The sequence below is a fragment of the Corapipo altera genome, unplaced genomic scaffold, assembly GCF_003945725.1.
Source record: "Corapipo altera isolate COAL_440 unplaced genomic scaffold, ASM394572v1 2b, whole genome shotgun sequence".
Lineage (NCBI taxonomy): Eukaryota > Metazoa > Chordata > Aves > Passeriformes > Pipridae > Corapipo > Corapipo altera.
Genome location: NW_020884874.1, coordinates 30492808 through 30512389, shown reverse-complemented (window position 1 = coordinate 30512389; position 19582 = coordinate 30492808). Strand labels below are relative to the sequence as shown.

General features: G+C 36.5%; 1 protein-coding gene across 8 annotated transcripts in view; it reads left to right on the top strand.

Annotated features, from left to right (window-relative positions):
• UTRN (utrophin) overlaps positions 1–19582 on the top strand; it is a 363103-nt gene that overhangs the window by 262746 nt on the left and 80775 nt on the right. For all 8 annotated transcript variants that reach the window (XM_027631971.1, XM_027631965.1, XM_027631979.1 and 5 more), the window contains 2 exons: positions 5258–5387; positions 17065–17333. In XM_027631971.1, the coding sequence (XP_027487772.1) occupies positions 5258–5387; positions 17065–17333 (399 nt within the window). The remainder of the gene's footprint in view (positions 1–5257; positions 5388–17064; positions 17334–19582) is intronic.

Sequence of the window (19582 nt, the reverse complement as noted above, 5' to 3'; positions counted from 1 at the left end):
GCACTACAGCAACAGAGGCAACAAGTGTTAAATGGTGAACTGAGAGACAATTTAGCAGCCTTTGACACTTACTTCTCTTTGGTCCTGTGTAGATTCTTCTATTAAAAAAAAAATCTGAAATACTCAATATATATTTGTTATGGAAGCAAACAGCTTCCTCTTCTCCCTCACCTTCCCCGATATTTGCCTTTCTTTCCCTATTCTGGTCATTGTTTGTCTCTGATTTATCAGAATTTGGTCTCGTCTTTGAAGTCCCATGTGCTGCATGTGCCTTTGTATCTCCAGGTGTATATTTTTTGGTTGTATATTTTTCTCCATTATTTCTCTTACCAAATAGATTAAGTATGGAATAGTAAAAGGTAAATGCATGGTGACCTGCACCATCTCAAATGAAATGTTACCCTTTATTTGAATATTTTCTATATCAACTGGAGTAGATACATTATAAAACTGATTTTTATGCAGAGATGTGTCCAGAGACTAAAGCACTTTTGAAGTTTTTTGTGTACATGTTATGTTAAAAAGTGCCTGATGTGAAGGAGCAACTTTTAAGCATGCTATGCTTATTTTCTTCCTAGTTCATTCTTTAGTGATGCAGACAGCTGGCAGAGACTCAGTCACAACCTTTATCTCTGTGTGATCTTTATAAGCAATTCCTTGTTTCATGCTTTGAGTTTTCTCAATCATCGTACTTATTCTCCCTGTCCTATTATATGCCACAGATTTTTTTTTTTTTTTTTTCATTTTAGTGTATAAAAGTAATAGGAGTTTTTCAAGTGCTGGGTGCAGAATAAAGATGAATAAGTAATTAAATGCTACAGGAGCTGCTGATTGGCACGTAAAGCTACAGTGTGCTAAACTGATATGAGTTACAATAACGTGCATCTTTACTTCCTTGAAAGAGTACATAATGAGACTTGATTTAAATATGTTCTGATTTTAAGAAACATCCCATGTGTTTTCTTTGAAATTAGCTTTGCCTTCATCTATTGGAACTATTAAGCTGATCTGCTCCCTGAATTATTCTGTACGTCTGTACAATTCAAAAGAGAAAAAGAGGCTGTAAATTAGCAGTCCGCTTACTATGCCCAAGGAAATAACTTTAAGGTGCAGCTGAAGGAAATAAGTGCTTGCAGGATACACTAAACAGTGTAAAGAATCACAAATAGCAAAGGTTTTGTAGCTTCCTGGTTTTTCAAGAGTGGAAAAAACTTCAGCTACAAAGCATTCCCAACAGCAATTTTGTAATGCTTGGTTTAGGCAAATTCCTTTAAAAATCTTAGCTTGTGAGAAGAGTTGGGTTTTATTTTAGAAATCATAAGCATCTCTAATGAAGAGAGGGCAACTTTGTTCAATTATCTTGGTATAACAGAACAAATGGTATATAATTTCCACAGTTATAATGTTACTAAAAGAGGAACAAATCAAAATGGAGTAAATAATTAGCTAACGGTTGTAAATCATGGAGCCAAAGCTTTTGTTCTCTTCCCTGAGAGGAGGAATGTTTTAGTGGGGTCCTGGGTTACTCTACCATAGTTGAGTAACTTGAAGAATGTCCCTTATACCTGCAAAATGGATGCTGCAATGCCGATCATAGTTGTTACTTTGTGTGATGCTGTGTAAGACACTTCAGAAGTGTCGTTTTGTGAACCCTTGTCCATCTACCAGTGGAAGAATTCTTCAGGTTTCAAAGGAGGATTTTTAAAATTATTCTTGGTTAGTATTGCTTAAGATGAGCTCTGGAAACAGTTTGTGCTGGCATCAGCACACCAGATTTTAGATTTCCAGGGTTTTTTCCCCTTCTATAAGAAGCAAAACTGTCTAAATGGTTTCTCCAGGACTCTTTAAAAATCCATGTCTTGGTTTATGTAGGAAACAAGACTGAATTTTCCAATGCAGGAAAACTGTATTGTATAGACGTTGGATTTATTCGTCTGTCAACTGTCAGATTACTGAGAAGTGAGAAGTTTTTATTTTAATCCGTTACTGAAAGTATACAGTAATTTTACAATTTAGAATTGTTGTATGAAATAAGATGGTATGAATTATGCCCAAAGTTGCATACAGACTCTTTTTGTATGAACGATATGCTTTAAAATAGTATTGTACTTTTATAAATAATAAAAAGCATAATGTAGAGAAAATAAGTGTTATTTCTCTGCTCAGTGTTCACTTTTTCATTTTGTCTTCACATCTGCATGCCCAACAGAACTCAAAAAATATTTGCATCCATGTGTTTACCTTATTAGTGGACTGTTTCAGTGTTAAGTTCAGAGATGCCTCTCGAGTCTTTTGTCGTACTTTCACTTATTTAATCTATACCAAAACTCTAGTACCAATTTTCTCCTAATTTTCTTCCTGAAAAGTATAACTAGCTGCAGGGGAGGAATTCTCCCTGTACCAAAACCTGTGCTACACTCAAAGGTGTACAAGTGCTTAAAGTATTTTAGTTCTTAATGTCAAAGGGGGAATGAAGTAATATCCTTCTCTACTGAAAGACATCCATTCTGAGTAGCCACTGGGGAGGTCTTTTGCAAAACTAAATAAAACACCAAAATACATGATTGCACTTCTTATTATGTAAAAACCTTTAACACAATAATTCAGTATAGCAGGTTTTATGTTCTTTGCTGGGTTTCTTATGACTTACTTTTACTCTGTAGTGTTCTTGTAGATGTGATTTTTCCAATGAAATCTTTATTTTGTCCATTTAAGACAGGTGATATTTGGGCTTGAAATTAGATTTATGAGTGGGTTGCCTTTTTTTTTTTCTGTTGCACAGAGGAAGGAATGAGAATATTATTGATATGTTTGGCTATTCTTCCATTGTGTACTCTCATTGCTGTTCTTGTTTACTGGTAGAAAGAGAGAGACAGGGAAATACATGAAGTATTGATAAGAAACAAGGAATAAAGTTAGGCAAGTGTGAGTAGCTGTTCAAAAATCATTTCTGCATCTGTGGCATAAGAAAAAAATGTATAAACCATAATCTAAGAAGTCTGTGGTGTGGTCAAGGTACTCTTCTTTACTACCAAATGATTTTAGCATTACCATCTCAGTACATGGTTTCTTTCATGCTAAGGGAGTACTTTCAAGAATATTAATAAGGTTTACCGTGGATGACTTATAGCTGATGAGCTATACAGGCCAAAGTCTTAAAGTCTTCATGTCGTCGACCTCAATTTAAACAACTTCAGTGGCAAGGATGATGGAGAATTAAATCCATGGTCTCTTAGGTCAGACTTGATTGAAGTTTTGTTGAGGGTGATCAGGACAAATTGATGAAACACACTATGTGAAGGTGAACAGGAGAGACAGCAAAAGAGGAGTCTCTAACAATCTCTAGATTGTTTCTAACTGCATGAAATTTCTTAGTAGGCTCCAAATCTGACCTAATCTCCTTTTTCTTATATGCTTTGGAAATATTTGGAAAATTGCATGGAGGGGAGAAAAGTAAATCTAGAAAGATTTCCTACCTCACAGTGAAGTAATTGCCCCTCTGTTTCTGACAGAAATTCAAAGTTAAGATTGTGTTTTACTGATACATCCACACAAGTTCGCTTACTGTCTTCCTTCTTCTGAAACAAATTCCCACATAGAGAATATTTTAATGATTTTTAAAATATGAATGACTTTGAAGCATCTTATTCTGTGGTGTGTAATGTGAAATTAAAATATTGATACATTCTGTGATGATCTGAAGGGATTCTTCAGGAATGTTGTTTTTACAATACTTCAGTTTCTGTATTTTTTTTCAAATATGTAGGACTTGGTTTTTAAACAGCAATTTTTATTTCTTACTGCATGTAGTGTATACTGAATCCTACAAAGAATATTATTGCTATGCAAAGGCATTTTGAGATGTGTTCTGAAGAGTTTTTTGTGTAAATACAGTAGTTAATGGTTACTAAAGGTTGGACTGTATAACACAATTCCTAAATGTAATGGAGGTTAGTGTGTTTTCAGTGATTAGTTTTTGTTGGGGTTATTTATTTATTTTATTTGGACTAGAAGAATCAAAGTATTTGAGAAGATAAGGAAGATAAAGGAATAAAGTGGGGGAGAAATGGGGGAAAATACATCTTGCCTCCTGCTAAGTTAAAGTCAAGAGGTAGGTGTTTTTTATGATTATAACATCAAGAGACTTAATAATGAAAAGGATAAGATAGCAGTTGTGAGACTTCTATGGCAGCTGTTTTTCACAATTTTCTGTAGTAGAAACACTCATTTTCTTAAATAATGTTGTCAACACTCACTAAATGCATTTCTCTAGCTCGAATGGGGCCTGAGCAAACTGTGTCAGCAAAATAAGCTTGGATGTTGTAATTAGAGCTAAAAATATATTGGAAAAATTAAACATAATATTTTAATAATGTTTAAAGTGTCTTCCTTTGTGTTTCTATGGGTAGAAAGTAATACAAATAGAACCGGAAAAGGAGATTCCTTCTAAGTGGTACAGATTTATACTTAAAATATCGAATAGAAGAAAATGCTTTCTAAGAAACACTACAGCTGTTTTTTTAAAAAGGGGTTTGTTACACTTAAACCTTTAAAAAAGTCATAAATGCTGTAGAGCAAAATATCCTGAAATTCATTTCCATCAGCATAAAAAAACTTAAAGAAAAATTGATAATTTTCTTTCGGTATATGTCTCAATTGTTTCTACATAAGGATCAAAATATTTTTTATCTAATTTGAAGTGTTTTATCAGAATGTATTATCATAATAAAATTTTTTGTTACATATTTTCTAAATTAAAAAATAAGTAGGAAACAGAAATAAGAGGTTTCATTTTCTAAGGAATGTAAAGTATTTTTGAAATTTTTTAGTATTTTATAAAATTATTTTCTGAAATTTCAGTTGATGCAATTTGCTGTTATTCCAGATACCAAAAAAGTAAAGTCTGTTGTAGTAATCTACTATACATTATTGCTATTCTGTTAAAAGCAATAAACCCATTAAATTTACTTTTATTTTAGAAGTTTAATGCAGTATTTTCAGTTTCTCTTGGTTTTTTTTGAAAACCTACCATCATCACTTTTCTTGTGTTCATTTCTTCAAGTCAGTTTCATAAAAATTGGCTTTCTAACCTTAATTTCTTGCCATTTTTGTTTTGTAAAATTTGCATTTTATCTTGCAGTCTGAATAACACATTGGTTATTACTCACTCACTAGACAGGTCTGGTCAGAGAGGTGAAAACAGAGAATTGTTCACAATGTCAAGTTACAAATGCATTCTTTTTTCCCTTCCCAAAAGGCACTGAGACGTGAACTGAAGGATAAGGAGCAAGCCATTCTCAATGCTGTGGACCAGGCACGAGTTTTCCTTGCTGACCAACCAATTGAGGGGCCTGAGGAACCAAGAAGGAGCTTACATTCAAAAACAGGTCAGAAAATACTTCTAGGAACGGTCAAAAGGAGAGAAAAAGGACTTGCATGTACATGGTTTATATCCCAATTATTTGGTTAGACTTCAGAATTTTCCAAATCACATCCTGCTTGCTTTTATTTCAGTGATTAATCTCAAAGTGTTACTACTCTGCTTCGTAAATTCTTACATTTTAATGGAAGCAGTAGAAACATCTCTATTACCTTTTCCAGGTTTTGATTCCAAACACTAGTAAGATCGGTTCTGGTCTTTTTTCTTAACACGATAATGTACAGACCTTAAATGTAGTCAGAATAGTAGTTCAAAGGTGCACATTCAAATGTACATATGTCTTTATTCAGAGTGTTACTCCACTAATAGAAGTAAGTGTATTTGGTGGTGTATCTCATTCAAACTGCAAGAAATCATCTTTAGTAAGGCAGTCTTTACAGAATCTTAAGGATTTGAACATTAAATGAATTATTGCTAAGAAATTGAACCACAGCTATCCTAGAAACTGTATCTGTATGGCATTTGTTGAGATATTGGTCTATATATCAGAGACCAAAAAGAAGGGAATAATTTTTCTTCACACCCCCTCCCCCCAAAAATAGAAAATTATCTGTGTGAATAAGTCCTACAGTTATGTTTCTGATATAAACTACAGTATTATGAAGTCTTACTTTTAGTTACATAAGAACTGTTCTTGGAAAATATAGTAATCTTCTTTTGTAGAACTATCAGTTGATATAAGATGCGAATAATTTACTGTTCTGTATCATTTACAAAATTACAGTATAGCTGCTTTTATTGAGAGGTACTTTTCCTTTCCATACATCTTCTTATACATCTCCATGGCAAACTTCTTAAATTTGTTCATTGGAAACATAATTTGTGTTATTTCTGTGCAAATTTTTAAGTGGTTTCATATTCTTTAATTTAACTTTGTGATAAAATTTGAATGGCTGGTGATTAAAACCAATGAACCATTTATCCCTGTGATTAGTTCTGGTACCTTAGCTGCTGTAATGTATCTTACTACTTCCTTTTTAAGCTCCTGACTCCTGAAAACATTCAGTTTGTCTTTATTCTCAAACCCATTTGATATATGGCATCTCTAATGTTTTAATTGGTCTAAATCAAAAGCAACCTCGCAGTTGAAAAATAAGGTTTACTTGCTGTATATTTACTCATACATTCACACAGAAGTTTGAAATAGCAGATTCTCTCCTCAAAAGCATAGAACCTCTCAGCACAAATGATACCAATATATAAAATATTACCAATGTAAAATGTTAATTTTCTAGCAGGAGTTGATATCAATGATCTAGTCAGCATTTACTGAAGGTGCAAGAGCAAACTTCAGATGATAAGGTGCACCATAAATTCTTCTTATCGAGTCTATTATGATGGATCATGATTATTATTATTTCGTGCTATACCAATGGCAGTGATAACAGTATAGCAGGGAATTCGATGACCATGGTTAACTGCATAGCAGTAACAGTTTGGGTCTGCAGGTGATGTGTGCACGTCACTGCTGTAGTCATCATATTTGAAAACCACTGGGAAGTCTCATAGATATGCACTGAACTTATTTTCCTCTTCCTTCTTCACACTCAGTAGTCCACAGACTTTATTTTTTGAGCATGTGGTTATTCTTGGTTACAAGCCAGACTCCCACCCATCCATCTCTCATGTCTTCACCTCAGTAGGGTGGAGACAGGAGTAAGAAATCTCATGGGTCATGACGGGGATCAGATGAATCACAGATGCAAAGTCATTACAAACTACTGTTGTGGGCCAAACAAATGTGCTTGGGAAAAAAAAATATTGCTATTTCAAATAAATAATTAAATACTAATTTGGTTGGTAGTGGGAAACAAAAAGGCAAACATCCAAATCACAACTTTCCTCCCCCCTTTCACACACTCAACTTGACTCCCTTATTCCTGTCTTTTACCCTGCTTTGTTGTGACTGCAGGTCATATTCAGAGGCAACAAGTGGTGTGGGAGGGTGGGAAGGTGCTAAGTCCACAGTTAGCCTAGTTTTTCTCTGCTGCTTTTTTCTTCTCACATCTTTCCTCTCCATGGGATCTCCGTTTGGAATGTCTGCCCTGCCATGGAATTGCTCCTCCTCCTTTGACCTTGGTGTTCCATCTACCATTTCTCCTGTTTGTTCCCTCCTTCTCTTTCTCTGGTGTTTTCTGCTGTTTCTTAAATACACTTTCCCTGAGGTGCCACCAGCATGGCTGAGGGCCTCAGCTGTATAGGTTAGACCAGAGACATGCACCAGTCACTTGCAGACCATAACCTCAGCTGTGCTCTGTGGTGGGTAGACTGGAGTCTGTTGTCCCTGGCACACGGCAGCTGCAACCTCTTCTCCCAGAGACCCCTGTGAAACTGCTACTCCCAGCAGTGGGCACTCACACCCCACACAGAATGGGACTACACTGTCTGTAAATTAATAGACTTTCAGGCCCACAAGTATCTTTGAATCATTTTCTCTGATCTCAAATAATAAGCTGTTCATTTTCACCCAGGACTGAGTCTAGTAATTTTTTTTCTGACAACTAATACCAGCAATCTCTAGAAAACTGCATCTCTGAACTAGAAGGCAACCAGACACACAGATTTTTCTTCTGATTAACCCTTTATAGTGAAGAATGTGGATGTGAGCTTATGTGTACTTTTAAAATGTTGGGGTTTTTTAATTTTATTTTCTGCCTGCCTGTCAATCACTGGTGTTCTCTGCAGTTGATTAAGGTTAGCTTGTTAACTTCAGTGAAGTCCACTTCATGTTGATAAAGGGGAAGGAGTGTGGTTTTAGATTGTAAGCTGACAGTCTGTCTTTAAAAAATATTGATTAACGGTACACAGCACTGTACAGTCTTGATTTGAACATTTCTCTACCTGGTTCTATAATACAAGTAGCAAAACTGTTTTATTAAATTGAAGTTGTATTAATTGGAAAATCACAGTTTCTTGAGGTTAGTTCTTGCCTTGTATAAGAGCAGGAGTTTTTAGGGGGGAGGGTTAGCTCATCTGGAAAGGATAAAGGTTGTAAAATTGTTTTCTATTTTCTTCAACTTCTCTTTCTTTTTTTTTTTCCCCATTTTCTTTTTTGCCCTAGATGTTTTCATGCCAGGAAGGGCATTGTTGCAAGGGCAAGGAATGAGAGAGATTCAGGAGAAAAATGATAAGAATCAGTTTTGTACTTGACCAAGACCTATTTTAAGGACCTGTGTATACATACATTAAGAGAATATTTGTTATAGGATGCCTTATGATAACCTATAATGTTTATTTTAATGTCAAATATATCCCAAGAATGTAAAATCATGTTATGAGTAAGCCTTGTTTTCTTCTCTCCCATCTTTGCCTTATGCTTACTGTGTTGGCCTTCTACTGTACTATGTAGTAACTGGCACAGTCAGAGTTCTTCATCTTCCAGGAAACTTCCTTCTAAGTTAATTATATCTATCATCTTTCTTTTCTTCTGGTTTTGTTTTGCCGTGTTTCCATAGAGAGGCCCCATCACAAAAAAGCAAGCTTCATGCTCTTCTTGTCTTTGAGCTGCTTCAACATCTGAGTGGAGCTGATTGATAAGCCAGCAGGCCAGCTGCTGAATTTTGTAGATGGACAGGTTAAAGAAATTGAAAATGCTTATGTTTTTAGCTTTTTTGGTGACTTATCCATGGCATAGGAGAAAACTTAGATCTGAAAATATTAATTGTCATTCACTATGGCGTAGTTACAGCTGGCTTCCTAAATCTGTGTACTGTAAGGTTACAGGCCATGGAAAACAAAAAGGAAAGCAGAAATAATATTTTCTGTCCCCAGGGTTCTACAAACTGATGATATATGACTTTGCTGAAATTCTTGTCCACTCAAGCAGTGAGGGAGTGGAGATAATTTTTTTAGAAGATAACATAAATTAATATCCTAGCAGATTACCACAGGCTACTACACTGATTCTAGTGCAACAGTGAATGTTTCTGGGAGACTGCAATATTGTCAAAGTACTTCAGTAGTGTCTAGTTTTCTTGGGACAATTAGATTCCTAGCTCTGAGAGCTGTCGTTTGGTAGCAAAGGTTGTTGAGATGAACACAGCATTTAAAAATAACTATTTACCATCTGTTATCTCCTATTAATGGAAAGTACAGAAAGCCCCATAAGTCACAACTGTGTTAATAAAGAAATATACTAATAAGTATCAGTGAATTGCATGTATATACTTTAAATAGAGTTGCGAACACAACATATTTGCCTCTTTCAGATATAAATAAAAGCTAAACTTTTTTTACTCCCCACCACTGAGCACATTCAGGTAAATTCTCTGCCATAATTTTTCCTTTTTGCAAGGAAGATATCACTAAAATAGGCAATTTACTGTTTTCTAATGTATGTAGCAGGCAACATTTCTATTCCCTCCCACTTGTGTCTGTCGTCTAGCTATCACACGCTACCGCAATATTTTTTTTTGCCTCCGCTATGCAGCTGGACTGAGTTTGAAATCTTGAATGTGAAAATTAGAAGTGCTTGGGAGAATGAAGAGGGTATGGCCCACTGAATGTTGGTGGAATCATGCCCAGAAACTGCTTACACTATTTTGAGCATTACTGCCTCTGTTTTAGTTGGAGCTCACTCAGTTGTGACTTTTAAGAGTTTCTTCCTAAGATTAGAGAGAAGTGCAGTTACCTGTGAGAGAATCTCAAAGTAATTGTCTCACTCCTTTTCAGATAGATCTCTTAGTCACTCTACAAGTTTAGTCCACTGGGGTGAAGCCTTGATATTCTTCCTGTAGAGTTGTCATGATTGTCTGCTTGGATTCGTATTAGTACAGTTCAAGGAAACTGTTTCCACTTTCTGAGTGGTGTGGAGTAAAAACTTTGAGGATTTTAAAGCCTGAATTTTTAATGGCACCAGACTGGCTTGATAGTTGTTAATTTTTTTACTGATTGGTTGGGATTTTTTGGCTTTTTCCTGTTGTTTTTTTTTGTTTTCCATGAGAACCTCAGGATATAAACAGTTATATTCATTCTTGACCTGTGTGCTCTCGTGTCACAGTTTTATCTGAAATATGGAGTGCTTTCCAGGTGGAAGCACATTCTGAAAGTTTAACTGTTGCCTTGTTTACAAGACCTGAGAAACCAGTGAAACTGTCTGCAAGAGAATTTTAAGTTAAACTATGAGTAATGCTCATAGGTGTCTCTCAGAGGTTAAGATGGCTCTCAAACCTTAAGACCTTGTGTGAAAGAAAATACCTTCCTTACGTTTTAGAGCAAACATAGCTTACAACATTTTAAATGAACTTCAAGAAAACAAATTGGAAATTGCAGAATAACAAACTAGAAGTCATGTCTTTAGAGGAAAAAACAGGCTGAAAAGAGTTACTTAAAAGGTCAGAAAAGTTCAGAACATGGATGTTTTAAAGTCCTGTGTGTGTTTATTATAGGGTGCCATTGAGTCAGGGAACCCTATGTTTTGTGCTGCCTGACTTGTCTATTTCCTGGTTTTGTGTTGTTTTGGAATAAATTAGGTGCCTCTGTTTTGTTTTGAAATGCTGTTATGGGATGTATGTCTCCTGCAGTCTTGCTGAGGAACTACCTGCCGTATGTGCAGTGCCAGAAAAACAAATCTGTATTGATCTTTGGAATAAATAAAAGCTTGTTAAAATCCACAGTAACGGTGTTTTGAAAAGAAACACAGGATTAATTCCTTGCTTGCCTGGAGTAATTGAGACTCCAATAATACTTTCCCTTTAACTGCAATTGGAAGAAGGCTTGGAGATGCTGTAACAGTACTGTTGTTTTTGCATTTTTCTGGTATTGTGGCAGGAGCAGACTAAAACTGAATTCATACCTGGTTGTCCTGGAGCAACATAAACTTTGGGCATCCACTGTGCAAAAGTGTTGTGAACTTCTTTTGGATCACACCATTTATTTTAAAATGTTAGCATTTTTATGTTGAGAAGTAGTATGTGTGGTTGGTTTATGTTGACAAATTATGCTGATTGTGCTGGAAAAATGCAAGGTTCTCAGGATTGCCGTGATCTTTGTTAGTTTTCTGGAGATAGATACTTAATTATACTTAATAGTACTTAATTATTTCTTTTAACTGGAAGCTATTCCTTTGTTTTGTCCGTCTCTGTCTTCCTCACCAGCACCCAGTGGGAAATATCAACTGTCATTATTAAAGAATATGTATGTATGTATGCTGGCATTGTTCTCAGTTGTCTTTGTCTGAAGCCCATACTCTGAGCCCTTTCCAGAATTATTCATCATACATGAGGTTAACAGTTTCCTTTACTCTGCTTTTGCAATTCTGTCTTCTGTAGACCAAAGGTAATTTATCTCTTATCCTGCAGAGACTTTCCTCATTCACTCTTTGTTTAATTACATTTCTCTAGTTTGAAGAACTTTCAGTTTTGATAGAAGAATACCTAAATGGGCAAAAATGAAAATGACTGTGCTCTTTCCTTGTTTTAACTAAATATGCAATAGATATTTGAATAGGAGGAAAAGGCAACATAATGAGTTGTGCTTGGATGGTTGGGTGCTTGGAGTGTGATTGCTGCATTTCCGCATTAACCAATTGGTGCTTATTCTTTAAACTTTCTGTTGCCATCCCATCAGAACTAAGTTTTCTGTCAAAACTGTTAGAAGCCCAAAGAATACTTTCTCTGGAGCAGTGCTAAAGACTTCATGATGCAGTGACAGCACTGCTTTTGGTGGTTCTGCTTAGGAATATGACAGTGTGCCATTGTACCTATTCAAATGCTCTGAAAGTTTTCATAATGTGATTGCAGTGCTGTGTCACCCATTGTTTTTTGCTGCAAAGATCAGTTGAACCAAGGAAGAGACAACATTTGACATAATGGCAGAGGGAAGGGACATGAAATCATCTCCAGTTCCACTATATTTTATTAAGACTATATCAAAAGCGAAAGGAAATTAATGTAATTTTGGCAGGATGCATCACTAGTTCAAGGCCATATAAAAGGATCAAGCACAGTTGCTTAAAATGAAATCTACTAGAGCCAAATAGTTTTAAGAAGTCTAAAATAAATTCTTACCAAGAAGAATTTTCTTCACTTGTATTCTCCGTGTATGTAGGCACACAGGGAAGCTATATGCTATAAAATTCAGGTGTGAAAGTTTTCCTTCTATAGCACTTGGTCTTTACTAGAGACACAAAATCTGTTTGTGCTTTGTTTGTGACAAAAAATGCTTATTAAAATCAAGATTTTTTTTTTTTCTCCCCCCACTACAAAACCAGGCTTTTTTTCCTGCTCTTTTTCCCTTACCGCAAGGTCAGTTACTATCTTTCCTCTTTGGTTAACAGATGGTCCAGTGAATATAGGCTGTTCTTACTTTCTGAGCAGCTGCTGAAGTGAACATATGTAACAAGTACCATTAAAAAAAGGAGGAGGGAAGCTGATCAAGTTGATAATTGAAAAGACTTTTTGTATTAAGTAGGAACAAAAGAGCAAAAACTACTATGTAAAATTTTTTCACAGCAAAAAGGAATTCTGTCTGCTAGTGTGTGTAGTGACAGACTGGTTAAATGAACTCCAAACTAAGAGAAGAAAACTCTTCCTGTTAAGACAATTTTTTTCGAGATTTACAATTTACGCTATGTGACCTTGCTATGCAGTATCTCGAAGAATGTGGTCTCTGCTTGAAAAAAAGTAATGTGTTGCTCATTAATAAGTTCAGTTTTCATGGTGGAAAACATGTAGTTATACAGAATATATTTCTCTTAAATGAATATATGCTGAATGGTTTTATAGCTCATAAAGGCACACATTTTGCTTTATTTTCCTCGCAAATGTCTTTTTAGGGCAAGTTTGCAAGCACTTCCAAGGCTTTTGTGAAATAAAGCAGTCTTGAAATGAATTAATATTTTTCAAATATAGTATGTGGTAGATATCCTTGCACATGACACTGATTTGACAAATGGTTTTAAAATATATTTTGGTTTTCAATTCTGTCATTTTCAAATCTTTTTCCCCTCCCAAAATAAGAGACTAGTCTGTCATGAGTAAAGCTACCTTGTTTTAGCTGGCCATACAAATATAGTCAGGCTCTTTTTCCCCTCTTCTAATCCCAGAATCACCAAGCATGGAAGAGACCTTCAAGATCATCTAGTCCAACTGTTAACGTAGCACCACCATAGTCACCTCTGAACCATGTCTCCAAGTGCCATATCCAATCTATTTATTGCTATAGCCACATGTTTTCTTATTGCTTCCATGAGAGCAAGAGACACTCACTGAATCTGTGGTCGGTATCTTTAAGGCCAACCAAAGAGTTTTGCACGGTTTTCAGCTCTTACTAAAGCTTTCTGCGTGTTTTTTGTCAAGTGACTGATCATTTAAAAAGACCAGCTAATAATCTAGCTTACAACTGTTCAGGCCTTGCAACATTTTACTCTTTTATGCAGAATTGGTAGGTTTTGGCTCTGATAACAGGTAAAGGATGATGAAACTGCATGATGTTGGATAAAAATGGCAGATTGCAGCTTTGCATATATCTAAATTTCACTTAGTCCAGTTTCTGACGATAATGTCCCCTGTAGCCAAATGTTCAAGATACCAACAGAGGAGGCTTCCTCTACTGGGTCTGCAATTTTCTGTCCCCTTTCAATGAAGCTCAGTATTCCCTTACCTTGTGTAAAGTATTCCATCTCTAGGTGCTCCCTAATCCTCATTTATTATCTTGCAGCTTTTCACCTGTGGTCTGGTTGTCCTCAACCTATAACTGTATCATAAGGTACCTCAACCTGTGAGATAACCTATGATACTAGACTTTGCCACTAGGTACAGCTTGTGTTCACAGTCCCTTTGTTACTGCACTCAAGTGGATTCTCATTCATTCATCCATTATTGTTACATTGTTATTCTCAAAGGTGTGTAATTCCAGAATTACTTCAGGTAGCAACTTCTTTAATGTCTCTACATAAGCAAATATTTTTCTAAAAGGGGATTTTACATAGAGCTTCAGCTTTATTTCTTTTCATTTTTCTAAAATATATTGCAAAACTTGGGATAAAGATAATTTCAGAATTGTATTGTTCTATGATGTAGTTTATTCTACTGGGAAATGCTGTAAATCCAGAGACAAGGTGCAATTTATCACAACATAGCTTTGGTCTTCATCTTTATTCTAATCTGTCAGTATTGCAAATTGTAGGTTACTGCCATGTCTTTAGATCCCAGAACTACATACATAGTTCATATCTGTTTGCATCTAGTTAAGCACTGTAGGTTTTTTTCAAAACTATTTCACCCCAAGTTCCTCTTCTGAAACATCTGCTTTCCACTGTGGTGTCCCTAAGCCTGGCTATAATCTCTACTTTTGCAGGCAAAGTACACATAGGCAGTGCTCTCATGTGATACCTTATGACACCCAACAAATCACTGAAATATCTTGTTAAGCTCAAAATATATTTTGTACCACTCAGCTACACTCTTTCTTCAAATGACTCTCTCTTTTGAGGTCAAAACATGCACCGCAACCTGCAGCCTCGGTGTCTATCTCCCTTCTTTGGTGATGCTGGCTCTTGTTGATTGCCCTTGCCTTCCAGTCTACTCTGGTTACCATTCCTTGTACGTTGTTTCTCCTACATAACCACTTCTCAGCAAGATCTCTTGTGCAATGCCCTCTCCTCCCTACATCAACAATTATAATGCAAAATGTGCATTTTGGGTTGTGTTTTGCTTGGTTGGTTTCTTTTTTCAGATGGCAGTTGGGTTGTGTTGTTGATTGCTCTTCTAGTATTTGTAGTCTAGCATTTATCAAGATTAATATGGGCTAACAAGATTTGAAAAAACTTTAAAAGAAAAAATAGACCAAGTATATAGAATTGGTGGGCAGAAACTCTGATTTCAATCCAAACAACTCCCTATTACTTTTATATCTGGGGAAAATGTGCCTGCTCTTCTAAACAACAAATCGAATGTATTCTAGTGTTTTATTTTGTATTAATAACTTGCAGTATGCTTTTCTGTGTTGGGTGCTATGGAACAATAGTTGCATCACCAGAGACATAGTAAGGTAACTTTTTCAACCATAAGTGTGCATTTACTTTGACATTCATGTAGTCTTTGTAAAGCAAGAAGTTTTTTCCCACACCATTTTTGTATGTTGTCCCCTCACGCTCCTCCACCACATTAGCAAGTCCAAGCTTATAATGATTTTAAAGACAGTCTATCAGTAAGTGGAAGATTGTATGTGTCATCTGACTTCTGACAGAAGTGGTACTTTCATCTTTGTGTGATTATGTATGATTTATTCATAGGTAACACTTAAATTTTGATCACAAGAATACTGTGATAAACCTTTACCAAAGGTTTTATGTAGGACTAAAGAGAAGACCAAATAGCTTAGTTTCAGTGTATGTCACATCTCTCCCCGCTCTTTTGCTCTCTGGTTTTTTTGCATTGTATAGAGTTTCCTCTGCTTGCTTCTCTGCCTGCTTCTGTGCCTGTAGAGGCTGCAAGGCTCTTAAGTAGAAGGGGAATCCTATGAGACTGGCTGGTTTTTTGTCATTACTGAATCAACTCTTCCCTGATGAAGGAAGTTCCCTATGACTTTTTTCAGAAAGTACCCTCTGAGCAGTAGACAGTAGGACCTGCTAGGGATGTTTTAGGGTTTTCTTTTAGCTTTCTGGCTGTCTGGGTCTTGCTCAGTCTCAAACTGAAGACCCAGAAAAGACATCATGTTCTCTCATTGATAGACTATGTGACTGATACACAGAAATCACCTCTTGTGGAGGCGAGAGAAGTCACCAGCTGACAGGTTTGTCAGTTCTTGTTGTCAGAGAGGTCTGGTGTAGAGTTCTACCTGATGTCTTGCAGACTTACCAGGGACTGGAGATTTCAATATAAGCAATTGACTGAAATAATCAGTATCATCTCCGGTGACTATGTCCTGAGGAGGTTGTGTGTATGCCTGTTATAGCTTTGCTTATTGCAAAGACCAGTGGCAGGTGATCTTTGTAACTTGAATGGCATTTTCATGGTTGCTGAGGTGTGTGCTATCTAGACACAGAAGCCTGAAAATTGTCAGTAATAGTGAACTATAAGCTTGACTCTTTTTCAGTCAATAGCTTCACTGAACCTTTTTAGATTTGGAAAACCTATTTTAACCAGCCCTTTAGGACTTTGGTATTAACACAGAAAAATGGATGTAGAGCTGCAGGACCATTCCCCACATGATACTCAGTAGACCTTGGATTTTGCTAGTGGATTTTAAGAGACATCCTGGTAGTAGGGTGAAAGTGGTGGTATATGATCCAGGAACAAAGCACTGTTCTTGCTCGTTCTACATGGTCCACAGGTTCCCTGTGGCAGTTTTCAGTAGGGGAAAAAAGACCTTTTATTTCCTTCCTCTGTGCCTCCAAAAATGACAAAGCAGAAGTAAGCTGCTTTTGCTTTGTGGATATCATAATATATGGAAGTCAGGAATAGTTTCCTGTCTTCTGATCAAGCTTTGTTTTGTCAGTTGGAGTGACTGAGGTTTATTTCAGTTATGACAAGGTAGACTTTCTTCTACATTATACCTGCTGAAATAAATTGTCAGTTGACACTGGACTTACTGACTGTCTTGAACACCTATCTCAGGCTCACTGTCTGTTTAACTGGACATGAATAAGAAGGAAACAGTGTAACTCTTCTTTCCCTTTGCAGAATTGACCCCTGAGGAGAAAGCCATGAGGATGGCCAAAGCTATGCGTAAACAGTCATCAGAGGTAAAAGAGAAGTGGGAGAACCTAAATGCCAGCGCCAGTATCTGGCAGAAGCAAGTGGACAAAGCACTAGAAAAACTGAAAGACCTGCAGTGTGCCATGGATGACCTTGATGCTGATTTGAAGGAGGCCGAAAATGTGAGGAATGGCTGGAAACCTGTAGGAGACTTGCTCATAGATTCATTACCAGATCACATTGAGAAAACTACAGTAAGTGTGGAACTCCTGGGAAATATTTAACCTGTGTGTGTGTCAGACCTCTTCATTCTACTACCTCTAGTCACATTAGATATGTACACACTGTGTACTTTAATTGTTATGTGCGGTATAAAGTGCTCTTTAAAGACCATATCTGAGGTCTCAAAGTCCAGTGCTGTGCCACACTGACTCTGTTGGCTGGGATTGTGTAAGCACATGTGATCAGCAAGCTACAGGTGTGTACAGAATATAACATTCATTAAATGAAAAAAACGTGTTCCAGGAATTAAATATTTTCCTCTTCTAAATACTGTCTAATCTGTAGTTAGGCCTTGGGTTTGCTTGGAGCTGTACCCAGGCACTGGAGTATGAATGAACTGAGTCAATTGTCATTCCAGCAGTTGACAGTATCTCCCCTTCTTTTTGTAGTGGTGAGCCGTCAGATCTGTTTGACCATCATGTATACCTTTCTTGTTAGGAAAACATTTAGAGCTTTTTCAGTCATACAGAAATGTATTCATAGTTTTAATTTATTTCTTAACTTTCATAAAGTTCACACATCTATTACCTATTTTAGTTTGTATGACTGACTATTTGCACTTGCTTTTACTTTAACCTGGCTTCTCATCAGGATTATTTCAAAGTGAAGAACACATACTACTCTATAACGTTCTTGCTACTCAGGTTCCAGGCCACCCATGCAGGGCTCAGCATCACAAGGCATAGCTGCTCGTGATGGGTAGTAGCCCTCCCCTGCTTAACTTCATGGGTTGGGTAGGGACCCTGTAATGCAGAGCTCCCCAAAGAAGGGACATCTTCTGATAACTATCATCCAGGAAAACTGGCTGGAAACAGTACAGTGCTTAGGGAAGTACCTGAATATCAGGGATTCCAGGAGACCATGTGGGTATGCACACATAGGTAGAGAAAATTGCTGTTTGGGGCAAATTTAGCACTTATCACTAAGCTTCTGTTTCACAAACACAGCTTTTCAGTTTTTAAGCTTAAGGGTGAATATGGCAAAACATTAGAAGATCCTGGGGTTATGTACCTGACCATCCATGTCTTCCGCTTGGGATGCTCGTATTAGAAGAATGAAAGGCCATGCACTGCAACCAGGTTTCTGCAGATATTCTCTCTATGCGTATATAGCCTGTGGTCTCCCAGGGCTGCGTTATTTCACATATATCAGTGTAAGCATCCTCATTCTCAAAATTTTGTTGTTACTTTCAAGGTTAATGGAACCAGAATCCTTAAAACAAAGACAGTCAAAGCTGAGTTATATCCAGACCGCTGTTGATGTGAGAAGAATGATGAATGTCTTCCTCTCCCTCTTATATTTTAATAGAGATACTAAAGCAAGAAATAAGATGCTAATGCTGAATAGCTCCTTGTTCTCATGTTAAGAAGTGATTTGTCATATCTCAATGGCTTTTTCTGTAGAGTAAAGTAAAGTCTTTCAGATTTTCATTGCTATGGAAAAACTGAAAATCTGCTGAACTAATAGGGGCCTGCTGGCTGTCCAGAAGTCCAGTGCTTCTTTCTTGCCTGTATGTTCCTTCTGTTCCTGGGTCTGATGAGAGTGATTTTTGAAGGGAGGTAAATAATTGAATTATCCAAAGAAAATGCTTTTTTAACAGTTGTTTTTGGCATGTTTCATGATGTTCAATCAAGCTGTTTATAGGATTGAACACTTAACTGCTCACAGCAAAAAAGACATTTGATGCATCTTTTGCCTTAATACTGTATTTAGTTCGATTCAATAAACCTTTTACTTCTTTTTAGTAATTTGTAATAGTTTCACTCTGTGGTTCTAATCAGGTAAAACATTGTACTCCTTTTCCTTAGAAGACAAATTCCTTCATGCTTTGCTAATTCAGTAATAGTTTTTAAATTGAATTTTTGTTAGCTGCTTAATACTGGAAAGCTGTAGCTACTGAACACATTTTTTCTTGAGAACACTTGGCAGGCTGTATGCTACCAAAGCTCCTAATATAGCATTGTGTATTTTCTTTTGTGATGAAAAGCTCTAAAGCCATATGGCACCAATAAAAAAATAATTTAAATTGTTTTAGGGGCACAATTTGCTTATGTGCATTTGAGCAAGTTTCATACTGTTTTTCTGTAAAGATGGATATGAATGATATAGTAGGAACAATGAAGTGAGGGAACTTTTTTTGCCGAGAACTGACTTGTGTCCAGTTGTTCAGCATAAACTTCCATGTTGGGCAGGTCAGAACTGTGTTGAGTTTACTCTGGCT